Consider the following 13453-nt stretch of genomic DNA (forward strand, 5'->3'; position numbering starts at 1 on the left):
AGATGTAGTATGTAGTGGTTGGTTGTGGAGGATTAATTTTGCCTAATACTCCACACACATGGAGTGTGTGGTACAACATTAGTTGTCCCTTCCCTGCACTGTGAATGAATGTTTCTAAGTATACAACATTTTGTAATGAAATGACAATGTCTGCTGTTTTCTAGACTAAAGAAGGGCAGAATTGCTTTTATGTTCAATATAAACTGTAATTGTCTGTAAAATTAAATTAGGGTTTACCAGTGAATGGTCACACCGAGTGAAATGCACATGCATGCAGAAGTTGCAGTAAGTTGATGCAAGCTACAGTAACAGCAGACAGAGTTATTTTATTTCACTAACCTGAAAATAATCACAGGAAAGTGTTTAAACAGACATTATTAACACATTTATATATATTGACACAGTGGACCGGCATGACTATACATGTTTTATCATTATACTCGGTTGGAACTCCAGCTTTAGGTCAACTTGGGTAAGACTTTTGTAAGTCTCCTTGGGTTAATTGCATTCTTCGTGGCAGATCCTCAAACTCTGTCAGGTTGGATAGAAGCGATTCAACAACTGTCAAAGATCCATCCCAAGACCATTGTAGCATTTTTAGCTGCATTCTTTTGGTCACTGGGTGCTCTGTAAAGTGAACTGCCATCTGTAATTCTCCTGTATGGAACTGATTTTCTCATGGACTTTTCTTGATTTTGCTTCATTCAGTCCCATTTCATATTGTCTCATACACATACCTGCCACAGCATAAAATCAGTTTGCTTTAATAAATGACATCATTTCCTGGCCAAAGTCCAGAGTTTTTATTTCTGTCCAGAGTTTAATTTGTGTCGCTCAGTTTGTCCAAATGGAAGTTCCTGCAACATGCTGCTATGATGTTGCCTACTAGGAAAATATCCAATTTAGCAATTCTTCTGCATGAGATTGATTTAACTTCACTTCAAAAATCCTTCCACCTGAATTCTGGACAGCATGCTGAGAGGAACTGTGCAACCGACATCCTGCTGGTCACTGTGAAGCTGCGTTTGGTACACTCTACTTTATGTTTGTTGGTCAGCATTCAACCAAATGTGCATTTTCACATTTCATATTCATATTCAAGGGTGTAGTTTATCTAATTACACAGCAAGAAATCATGGTTTGAAAGATTGTGTGCCTGTTATTATCAACTAGCAGGTACTGCCCCCTGGGTTTAGGTACTTCCTATCCATGTTTTGTCTGCAAAGATTAAATGTAAAACAACTGATATTCACAATTTTATAAGTCAGCAGGGAGTTAGCTAGCTACTTTCCATCTAAAGGTGATATAACATATTCAGACTGAAGTATTTCTAAAGAAAAAGAAAAGAAACACACACACACACACACACACACACACACACACACACACACACACACACACACACACACACACACACACACACACACACACACACACACAAAACAAATAAACAAAAAATGCAGCTCTGTTATTACTTTGGACATGAAGATGGAAAACTAATTAGAAGTGCTGTCATGTTTTGAGGGTTAGTGAATTTGAACTAGCTGACATATAATGGTGTGCTACCTGGTGGCTGTCTACAGAGCTGTGGTTAGGCTAATATAAACCACATTAGCACAGGGAAGATGTAGATAGAGGACAAAACTTTAGCCTGCAAAGCATTTGAGAGTCATCTACAGCACAAGGTTAGTTGTTAATATGTTGCTGCACAACTCTGTATGAAAAAGTCCTGGTGAACATGATGCCCGCACTGTGAGCCTGCACTGCAGTGTACACCATGAGCTTTTCCTTAGCTTAAAGTTGTGCTGTGATGAACAGTGCTGATAACAAATCAGAGAGGCTAAGAATGACCACTTGCCTTTCATAGGTTTTTTTCTACTAAAAAAAAACAAGACACAAAGATTTACAACATGCTGGTACATCACCACTCAGTAAGCGGATTCATCATGCCCGTGTGCCACTGTTTATTGAACATCCTACGTATTCCTTTGCCTTATAAGAAGAGACAGAGAAAAGTCAAATCACTTCTCTTGCTTTACAGAAAATCTCACATGAAGCCACTCTGAGATCTGACTACATGCTGGGTTATAGCTTTATAGTCACTCATCTTTATCCTTGTCCATTTACAAGAAATAAGCAGGATATTCAGGATATTACCATGGTAACTGAGGCTATGCAAGTTCGTGTTTACTGGTTTATCTTTCGAGAGTGAGGGTGAGTCATTTTAAAGGATGGATATATAAAGAATAATTGTTTGGATGCCATAGTCTCATCTAAAAGCCAATTTCCTGGATGCTAAGTATTTTTCCATTATTGCTATTTAATGTGGAAATAAAGTAAAAGCACATTGAACGTAAACCTGCATGTTACTGCTTGTGCATTCCATGTCCACACTGATAAGGATGGCTGCTGTATTATTGTGGCTTACCACCCCCTAGTGGGCATAACTGTGAAAACAACAGATACCAGCAAAACCTGTAAGAGACACTCCCCACATAGCAAAGTTGGTATGGCCCGGATCTGGCCCACACAATGTACTTACACATGGCCCACATACTGCAAAGAATGACAGCCCTTTGGTGGCCCAGACCAGGTTTGCCAGAGGTAATCCACATATGGGCCAGCACAAGGCCAGTTGCAGAGACACTGGTGGTCCTGTGCTGGCCCAGAACAAGTTCAGCTCTGGCCCCAGATGTCAGCCTAATGTGTACCTTAATCAAGCCATGTAATAACAACATGTGCCGGAACATAATAGTGCAAAAGTAACATGACAAAACTCTGTTCAGACAGTGAATGGACTGATTCTTATATAGCGCTTTTCTGCTCTCCTGGAATACTCAAAGTTCTCTAAACAACATGCCACATTCATACACTTTCTCTAAACTGAGCGCTTCTTAACTACATTCATACTCTTGACATGCAGACTGGAGGAGCCAGGGCTCAAACCACTAACCTTCTGATCAGTAGGTGACCTGCTCTACCGCCTGAGCTACAGCCACCCAATAGTAAAGCTGATTAAACCCTCACTAGGTTTTGGATAAAGTGTACAATCCCAAACCTGTCAAACCTGCATTTGAAACATTGGCTACCATAGCAGTATAGTATTGCAACATGGCATTTGGGTCTTCTAAGTAAAATAGGAAAATAGGAACATAAATAATGCCATCATTGCCAGACCATGACACCAGTCAGTCAGAAGTGCCAGCTTGATGCCAGATCCGGGCCAGACCTGTTTTCTATGAGCCTGGGCCACATAAACCAAACCACAATCGGGCCAGATGTGGCATGCCATCACATAAACAGTGCCAGCTATGCCAGGCGTGGCCCATATCTGGATGACATACCACTTACCATGCCAGAAGTCAGCCAGCGGTGAACACCAGATCCAGCAGTGTTACTCAAACAGTATTTTAAAGCCATTTAATCACTGACATCAGTAATATGAGCATTTTATGTAGGAATTCTGAAATATATATTAATTTATTCGAGTGATCCACTAGCACAAAAGTCAGGATTTTCCTTTTATGCTTCTTTATGAATATAGAAAGTTATTTAATTTATTCCAAATAAACCTTGATAGATATGGTGGTTAAACATAAACACATCTTAACATTCACCAGGTGTGTGGCCTAATGTGGGTTATGGTAATGGTGACATATGCCCACCCAATCATTTCACTGTTTTTGCAACAAGCAAAACAGCAAAAAACAATAGAAAACAAAAAAAATACTGATATGAATAACTCTTTGGTAATGGCCAATGACACCAACAGCCAGAAACACCATACCAGCCAAGAATGTCTAAGCATTATATTGGTGCATTTTGAAAGGTTAGGATTTGTTTCATGTGAGCATCTTTTCTCTCCACACTTTACTTTGTATGTAATGTTAATGGAAACTACTTTTTCTTTCATAATTCATCAGAACAGTGATTTTCAGTGTGTTACCACAGTCACCTGGTGTGCTGTTAAGGTACTGCTGGTAGGCAATGAGTGCATTTAAAATAAATATTTCTTTCAGTTTTAGAAGTAAGCATGAAATCAGCATAAAATTGTGGTGACTGAATATTTGCATTCTTAAAAATTAATGAGCTAATAAAATATTGTAAATTGTTTTATATCCCACATATTGTTTTTCATCCAAGGTAGGCAAAGAGTTTACAGGTGGGAAAGGAAAGTTGTTATTGGTCATTTCTTCTTAACAAGCAACAAAACTACAATTAAAAGTGCTTAAACTGAGCCTTTTGTTGATCAGAGTTATTATTTAAAGGTTTGGGTGGGTCACAGAAGATTTGCTGATGTCAAATAGATCCACTGCTTTCTTTAATTTAGTTGGAATAAAACTTTCAACGGCTCCACTTACCAGAGTTTTGTGTGTGATGAGTCCTCTGAGGTTCTGTGCTTGATGTTCTCTGTACCATGAACGTTACTGTGCATGTTTTTCCTCATCATGCAAATGATTTTCCCACTCATCCACCACAAGACAGGCTCCTCTGCTTAGCAGCTTGTCTGCTGTTTCTCTAGTTTTCCTTTGAGCACCTGCTCTCTCATAATAAACCCAGCTGTTGATTTTGGCAAAGCTGCACTTGGTTTTTTGCCTTATTGTTATTCTCTTCATGGCTAGTACAAGTTTTAGTTGTTGATACAACGTCATTTGTCTTATCTGACATTACTCATTAATGAGAAATAAGAAGCAAAACAATATGTCAATCAAGTTAAATAATCTAGACTACATTGAGAATACCAGGCAAGGGGCAAAAGGTCGGAGCTAAAATAACTAAAATTGAAACTGCAACGTTGTGCAAATCAAATTTGCTGATTATTTCAAACAGCTTAAAACAACTGATGGGAGAAATGAAAAAAGAACATTTTAGTAACTTAAATTGGGATCAATCTGAAATCACAGGAGGGCTTAAGTAGAAGAAAATGGTTGATATCTCATACTGTTTAATTGTCGCAGTTTTGTCTTGGAGAAATGGAATAGTTAAAGATTTTTCTCTGTGTGGTCGCCTATTTAATCTTCAGACTGTAAGATGGCTCCACTTCATTCCAAATGGTAATGCTCAGCTATCAGTTTATTAAGGAGACACCATTTGAAGAAACTCATCACATTTGAATGGTTTTGAGTAATAAAACACTGCAATGATGTAACATAACAGAGGCGAGTCTCAGGGTGGTGGTGGAAGTGAAGAAGATGGAGACTTGTGGTTCTCTGAGTGACAAGAATGAACTGAAGATGGGAGTGAGACTGAAAGGCAGAATAACAGAACAGTGCTGAGATTTAAAGGACAAGGAACAGAGGCTGATTGGTTCACAGAAGGCAGGCAAAAACACTGTACCAGAGTGATGATGGCAGAGTTTCACATCATGGGAAAAACCAGGTGACAGAAAAGAAAGGATTAGCAGCCCGAATGCCCAGGGATGCAAGCAAACGAGTGAAAAGACATATTCCTTATTTAACTTAACAAAAACAAGCAAAAACTTTAACCCTGTAAGATGGGAGTATCCCTAACCGCAAGTCTACGCTATCACAGTTACTGCTCATTGTTAGCGGTGATTTAGACCCAGTGTCTGTCTCTGTGTCCTTTTTGGGCAGTTAGCATAAATTAGCTTTCATTTTAATAGTGACAGGGATAAAAACTGCATGTGTGGAGTCAAACCAGGCAAATATGTAAAAAAAAAAAAGCAAAGCAAAACCAAAATAATGCTTAAAAATGTTTTTATGATTTTACCCAAAAATATGGTTTTATAAAGGCTTTTCCACTAGAAGCTACACCTCTAGCACCAGCTTTAATGTCACATCTCCATTTCATTGTCTTTGCTTAGACCTCACATGGTCTAACCAAAGACAGGCTCTGAGCCACATCTCCAGGAGTGTGGCTCAGAGCCTGACTAGCAATGAAGCAGTGGCTGAGTGTTTTTGCACTCCTGTCAATAAGTATCTGTGGGCTTTCCGCGAGTACACATTACTCAGCTACCAAAATGACTTTCTCAAGCATTACATGCACTCTGAGTTCTAAGTGAACTGAATGAATAAAACATGGACCAAATTCCAGGTATTTAATATAGTCTGTTGCCAAAAAACAAAATATTTATTTTTTATATATGAAATCAACTGAATAATCAATATGTTTGTGCTCTAAGAGCAGTCCCAGAGCAGAACAGATTTAGACTACTTAATTAGATTAGATTACAGTTCTATTTTGAATGTAGCGATTCTGACTGGCGTGGGTTGGTGTTCACAGGTGAGTCTTAAGACAAGGCAACCAGTTGTCTTATGGAAAAGTAGTATTTATCTATTTTCTTTCCAATTTAAAAGTACAACTGCTGTGAAGAAAAGACTACTGAGACAGAAAAATAAGCAGGCAGACCATCACACTTTGGTCTGCTCTGCCTTTGTGACACATGGAGTAAATGAGCAGATGGTTCTCTGTGTGTGTGGTTCTCACTGTAACGCACAGAGGAACCCTGTGATGGGGATACAGTTTATGATTTATACTGACTTTATTCAAGCTGGTTATCACAACATCCTGCATTGATATGTCATCCTACATAGATTTATGTAACTATTGTTTGTTCTTCTGCAGGCAAGTGAACCAAAACACACCTCTGGATGTTTTAGGACTCGAATGACAGAAAGCATCAGACCTTCCTTCCACAAACCTAAACTAAACTAAACTAAAAAAAAACAAGCGAAATGTGTTTTTTAAGCAATCAAAACTTGTGCTGTGGCACCTTTTTTAATTCTATGAGTTATTTTTATCAGTATTCTCTCTCCCCAAGCATTCACAGCAGATGGCCGCCCCTCGCTGAGCCTGGTTCTGCCAGAGGTTTCTTCCTGTTAAAAGGGAGTTTTTCCTTCCCACTTTTGCCAAAGTGCTTGGTCACAGGGGGTCATATGATTGTTGGGTTTTTCTCTGTATGTATTATTGTACGATCTACCTTACAATATAAAGCGCCTTGAGGCAACTGTTGTTGTGATTTGACACTATATAAAGAAAATTTAACTGAATTAAAACTAGTGGTGATACTGTTTCCAAACCTTAGTTGATGTGTGTTATTGTAGAGTTTTTACCTCACAGTATAAAGATGATGTGACTGTTAATGTGATTTGGCACTAAATAAATAACATTTAACCTCTTAAGCCCCAACGCCCCCTGATACAGGGGCAGAAGGCAGGAGATCAGTTAGGCTTGGGGCTTAAGAGGTTAATTGACCTGCATTGAATCGCTCTCTCACACACACACAAAATACTTGAGACATAAAATAATCAGCTGTTCAGCTTTTGTAATTAGAAGAAAAATGACATCTTTGAATCAGTCCATAAAAAGATCATTATAAAAGAAAGAAAAAAAACAGTACCAAAAGAAAAAAAAGACAATATAAATTTACAAAGTTGTCAAAGCTTGAGAACTGATTAAAGAGCACAACAAGCAGGATTGCATATATACATTTACATGACAACCACACTCCTCAACATCAGCAGAGTACATAACAACAATGCTATCAGAGAAAAGACAGAGACAGGAGGAGGGTTTGTTTGTGTAGAAAGGGCAGCATTCTTGTTATTCATTGCAAAATTAATGCAAAAATAAAAATATGAGTGCTGACATATTATAAATAAATAATGAATTTAATGTCAGTGAATAAAAATTAAATACAAGAGTTTTTATGCAAAGCTGCTTTGGCACATTTACAGACAGTATTGTGATCATTAGATTCAAATCAGGGACATTTTTAAAAATATTGCATGTTGTGCTAATTGAGCATCACCCTCAACATCCCAGTGTTCAACTTACCCTGTAAAAGGCTCTGTCACACCAGCATTTAAAACAGCCAAATGTAGGAGTAAAGAGTCTCCACAGAGCAAGGGTGGTTCTAGCTCCTCAACCAGTGAATTTCTACATCTACATAAAGGTACAGTGTGCAAAATATCACCACTAGATGTCAGTAGATTGCAGGAAATTGTAATCAAACTGCTGATCAGATGGAAAGTGTGATTTTTAAGACATTTGAGCCTAACATTAGCGAGCATAAGGTTAGCTTATAACCAGCTGCTATTGTTTAGCTGGCTTGTTTTTACTTGATAAGTAATTTAAAGAATTTAAACAAGATAGCATACTCAGTATCTATGTGTATATTTATTTCAGTGTTTATTTAAGAATTAAATATTCTTTTTTTAATTAAATAACTTAAAAAATTATGGTGCCAAAGTCACTTCAATCAGGTAAATCTGCAGAACTTTTTTAATGGAACATTTGGCTTTGAGTTTAGATGCTTTGATTTCTAAATGTCTATATGGTATTAGAAGTCAGTATTGTAAGCATAGTTTGATCCACAGACTATATATTAACGATTAATGTAGTTTACTGGTCAAAAAAGTACATCCAATGTGGATGTAGCTGCATTATTTTTAATTACCACCAGGGGGTGACTCATGTGGTTGCAAAAATAAGACTTGAACTCTGTGGGGAAAAGGGTTCTTTTCTGCCTTGATCTTGATATGATCACAATAATGACTTTTATGACTTTTATGCTTTAAACATTAATTTAACTTAAATTTAACTTTAACTTTTAATTATTAGCAGGGATGGGCACTTACATCAAAAATAGAACTTCATATTTACTGGTCTCCTTTTAACGATTCGTTGACAACTGCCCACCCCAATCTTCTTTCACATGATTGTGCATAGTTGTAGTAGACTTGCACCATGCTAACTTTACCTTGTGTTTGCCCGGGTCCACATTGATGTTTTTGAACATTTTGACAGAGTTTCTAAGCCACTATCGCCACCTTCTGGTGGTAGAGGTGAATTGCAAATTGAATGGTAAATGGACTGATTCTTATATTGCACTTTTCTACTCTCCCAGAGGACTCAACGAGCTTTATACAACATGCTACGTTTTTAAGTGCTTTCTAGATAACATTCAGCTCCACATTCATACAATTTAGGATTTAGCATCTTGCCCAAGGATATTCGACATGCAGACTGGGGCAGCCGGGGAGTGTACCACCAACCCTCCAGTCAGTAGATGACCTGCTCTACCTCCTGAGCTACAGCGACCCCACGTGCTGGTAAAAACAAAGGATTTTAATAACTAATAAGTGCTTTTGATTTAGGTTTCTAGCTTTCATGTTTTACAGGGATGACGGAACTAAGCCATTGTTAATGAGTCAGTTGCTTTTTGTGCCTAGACAAGTCAACAGGTTTTTGTGGAAAAAGGTCTGTTGGTCATGGCACAAATTCTTGTGGCAAAGTTCATCATGTCTGAATAGGTTACAGATTTTAAATGCTGCCGTTAACACACATTTTCATTTGTTTTAAATGGGCAGCCAAGCAATTTCTATGGGCAAGAAGCATTAAAGAAAATATTAATTAATTGGCAAACAGAGCAATAATCTCTATACAGAACTCTCTATTTCATCTGAAATACATCATAATTTTGTCTTTCTTGTTTTATTTCAAACTAATCTTTATTATAAGACCATAAGTGGTGCAACTCTTCTTTATGCATGTCCAAGTAACTATATAGATATGCATGTGCTTTTCTAATGGAAAATACATTTGTGCTGCTATACTGGTGTGGTTGTATTAATATATATAATATCCTGATAGTATACTGCACCTTCAGCTTTTTAGACAATTTATTGTGTTTTGAAATAAATCTGAACATTTAAGTGGCATTAACCATCAAGTTACCCTCAGTAACCTACACAGACATAATGTTGTTTTAGAATTTACCACCAGTAATTAGAATATATCACTTTAAAAGGGCATTTGGGTTGTTGCTATGGCCCTTCAAATTGTGATTATCTTGTTTCCTTTATTTGCTCTTAAGTTGTAGCTAAGAGTAAATAAACTGCCTCCAGTCTGCCTGCAGTAAACTGATTTTGCCTGACAGATTTTAGAAAGAGAGAAAAAGAGCCCTGCGTCAGTGTATGTAACTCTCTGGTGACAAGGGCATAAAACTATTTTTAGCACTCTGAACGTGAATGTGACCACAGTAGCCTTAATTCCCGTGAATAGAAACAAGTTTAAAACAACCAAAACTCTTCCAAAGACTCAAACTGAGAAAGTAAACAGAAAGTACCTTGGATAGCAAGGTGACTATAATCACTGTAAGTGAGGATGGAGGATGATAAAGCATCTCTGAGGACACGCCCACTGAAGCAGCATTTTATTACTCTACCGTTTATTGAAGAGTAGCTAATGGAGTGAAGGGAAAAAAATCAAGCATAGAGTAATTTCAGCAAAGTCATGAAGCTAAGGTTAGTTACTGACATGGCAGACCACAATGCTGGAATCCCTTTAGGACAAGACCTGTGGATAACTGTGGTGATAGCATTGCACAGATCTTTCTATCTGCTGTGACATATCTTAAAATGATTTACCAATAACTGTCCAAATCCAAGTATCCAAAACCAGAAGAGATTTACCTAAGAAGACTGGAGGCTGTATTTAATCTTTAAGAAGTTAATTAAAGTACAGAATTAAGGTTCTAAATAGTCTGACATTTCAAAACATCAAAAACGTGTTGTGCATTTGTTAATGTGGGATACTGAGTGAAGATTGATGAGAAAAATAAGGCAATATTTCCCTTTTGAATGTCTAAAAAGTGAGTGTAGGTATGAGCCTTTTACGACTTTTGGCTTTAAATGACTCAAGCAATATGAAGTTAATTTGGTTTTATTAATACTGGCTGTGGGATCTCGTAGAGTATAACATGCCATTGCTTTGTCTGTAGGAAAAAAAACCAAAATATGTAATTTAGTTCCAGTAATGTGGAAAATAACAGACCGGTATAAATGCTTTTTTTTTGTTCACACTGTAAACGCTTCGTATACCACAAAGGTCTGAGGTGTTTCATTGGTTCTTGAGGATTATTGAATTATGAAACACAAATGTCATGAACCTCACACTGTAAGGAGTCAATTGAACTGATTATAGAGATCTGTAGAATTTTAGTACATAAAAAAACTACATAAAAACCTGTGTGGCTTGGCCCTGCTACGAAACACTCACACCCACGCGTTCATAGCAGGGTTTTCTGTCAAGATAGCAGCATGTTAGACGTCATCACGTGCCATTGTAAGTCATGGTGTTTTTTGTGTGTGCATGAAGGCATTCTGGGGGTGTTTGTCACATACACATACACAAGATGATCCCTGCCATCATAGCCTGGCATGCAGGTTGACAATAACGCCGTCTTCAGGGAGATCTTTGACAGGAAGGTCGCTCAAGTGTTCCATGCTATGGTCGGTGTTCTCGCAGCTGCTTTGTGGTGACTCTGGGGGAGGCTGGTACAGGATACTGGCTACCAGGAAAAAGATGGTCCCCAAAACCTGAAACAGAGAAGGAATAAAGACGTGAAAAAGATCAAAATATGACAAATTTGCACAACTAATTCAAAGTTACTGACATACAGTCGGTCAGTGGAATGTCAAAAAATTAACTATAGCATAGTAAAGCGATATCATTTTAATTGAAGACGTTTAACAAAATATTACATTAATCACTAAAGAATTGTCTGCTATGCCTCCTCTGTGCCAATAAAATGAGTGGACAAAGCAAAACATTAAGAATATTAATTAAACTAAAAAACAAACAAAAACAAAACTGAGAACACTGAAATGCTAATGTTGGTATAGTCAGAGGTTTATATACACTCATGACTATGAATGTCACGGAAAATTTGGCCTTTTAATGATTTCTTTAAACTGTTCTTTTTCTTTATTTAAGAGTGGGATGATTCTGCAGCATACATATTTAAAGACTTTAAAAAACAGGAATTGGGTGGAATATATATACATACAGTCACTTAAATCACTCAGTAAGTGTTGCTTACAATGTATTTGAACTTGTCAAGGCCAATACCTATTAATATCCTGTTAGTGATTTTGATTGAAAAATATGAATAGTATTGCATGCAAAGTATGTTTGTTTTAAACTTAGCTACTTGGTTATCTTGGAAAATATTTAGTAACCCTATCTGGTTTTATATTTCATTTTAAAAAAACACTATAAAACCATAAACGGTTAAAAGACATTTGGAAGTGAAAAAAATACGTCAAACAACCTGTTAGCCTGTGAATCATTAATACCTTATAGAGGATTCCAGCTACTAGTGTGTACTGGCTCATGGCTGAATTGTGATAAAGGTAGCAGGATCCCTGCTCGCCACACTTATCCTGCCACATTAAGCAGGATAGGTCAATCACTGAGCCAAAGGCTATGGGTCCTGGAATACCACCTGCGAGAAAAAAAAGAGACAAAATGGCAGAACATAAAGCATTTTGATTTTGCATGGGCATCTGTGTAAAAGTTAATCTAAATAAAGAATGCACTTGGCCTACCAAGTGTGCGCACTACAATCCACTGGATGCCAAGTCCGAAGGATCTCTGACTGTCAGGTACACACCTATGGAGGGCAGGGTTAGCCAGACATATTAGAATCAGAAACAGAATACTTTATTAATCGCTAAGGAAATTATGTGGTTAGAGTTGCTTAGAGACAATAAAAACAGTAGCACGCTGAACTAAACAAATAATACAATAATTTATTAATTATCAATTTTATTTATAGACTGCCAAATCACAGTAACAGCTGTCTCAAGGTGCTTAAATGTATTATTAAAAATGTATTGTTTATTTTATTCACCGATTCAAATTATACTAGAACTTTGTTAAAGATAGACAGTTTAAGAAATACTTTGAACTTAAATGAATGACATTAATAAATGAAACAGAGTGTGATACATATTTAGTACATTCAGAGGTTTAACTGTGGCCACCTACCTGAGTGTGGCAGTGAGTGCTGGGATGCTACAAAGGAAGGTGAAGCTGATAATGATGAAAAGCAAGGAGAGGAAGGCTGGCATGTGATGGCAGGAGCTGCCACACTTCCCTGCCAGAGCGAAGCCTTCCTCACCCCATGACACATTACCCACCACACAGCTACATCCAGAGTACACCTAGAGGCGAAAACATAAGCCAGATATAAATGTATAATGTATAACTGCCGAAACACACTTCAGTCTCTACATACAGTGGGCTATATAGTTATTGAACACATTGCCGGTTTTCTAAGTTAATTTCTAAACGTAGTATTGACATGAAATTCTCCCCAAATGTTGATAACAACCCAACCAAATTACACATGCAAGAAATCAAACAATATAGATGTCCATAAATTAATATAGGTGTGTAATAATGAGAATGGACACAGTCCATGAACATGCTTACTAAAATGTATTTAATACTTCATACATACTTCATACATAAGCCTTTGTAGGTGATGATACACACCCTGTATGGAGAAACTGGTCACATGCATTGCTCAGGTGTGATTTTGTGATTTTCGTTAACTTTATCTGTATTGTTATTTTAAGGTTGGAACTGACTCTTAAAGAGCACATTGTGACATTGTTTCCCTTTGTGTGTCCCCTCTATGTTG

General features: G+C 37.4%; 1 protein-coding gene across 3 annotated transcripts in view; it reads right to left on the minus strand.

The window, feature by feature from the left end:
- Positions 1 to 7103: 7103 nt before the first annotated feature.
- slco4a1 (solute carrier organic anion transporter family, member 4A1) overlaps positions 7104 to 13453 on the minus strand; it is a 29551-nt gene continuing 23201 nt past the window's right edge. For all 3 annotated transcript variants that reach the window (XM_063463351.1, XM_063463350.1, XM_063463352.1), the window contains exons 9-12: positions 12796 to 12971; positions 12354 to 12418; positions 12102 to 12250; positions 7104 to 11342 (exon numbers count right to left, since the gene is read on the minus strand). In XM_063463351.1, coding sequence (XP_063319421.1) covers positions 11172 to 11342; positions 12102 to 12250; positions 12354 to 12418; positions 12796 to 12971 — 561 coding nt within the window. In that variant the 3' untranslated portion in view covers positions 7104 to 11171. The remainder of the gene's footprint in view (positions 11343 to 12101; positions 12251 to 12353; positions 12419 to 12795; positions 12972 to 13453) is intronic.

This window comes from Pelmatolapia mariae, linkage group LG20 (assembly GCF_036321145.2).
Source record: "Pelmatolapia mariae isolate MD_Pm_ZW linkage group LG20, Pm_UMD_F_2, whole genome shotgun sequence".
NCBI classification, from domain to species: Eukaryota; Metazoa; Chordata; class Actinopteri; order Cichliformes; family Cichlidae; genus Pelmatolapia; species Pelmatolapia mariae.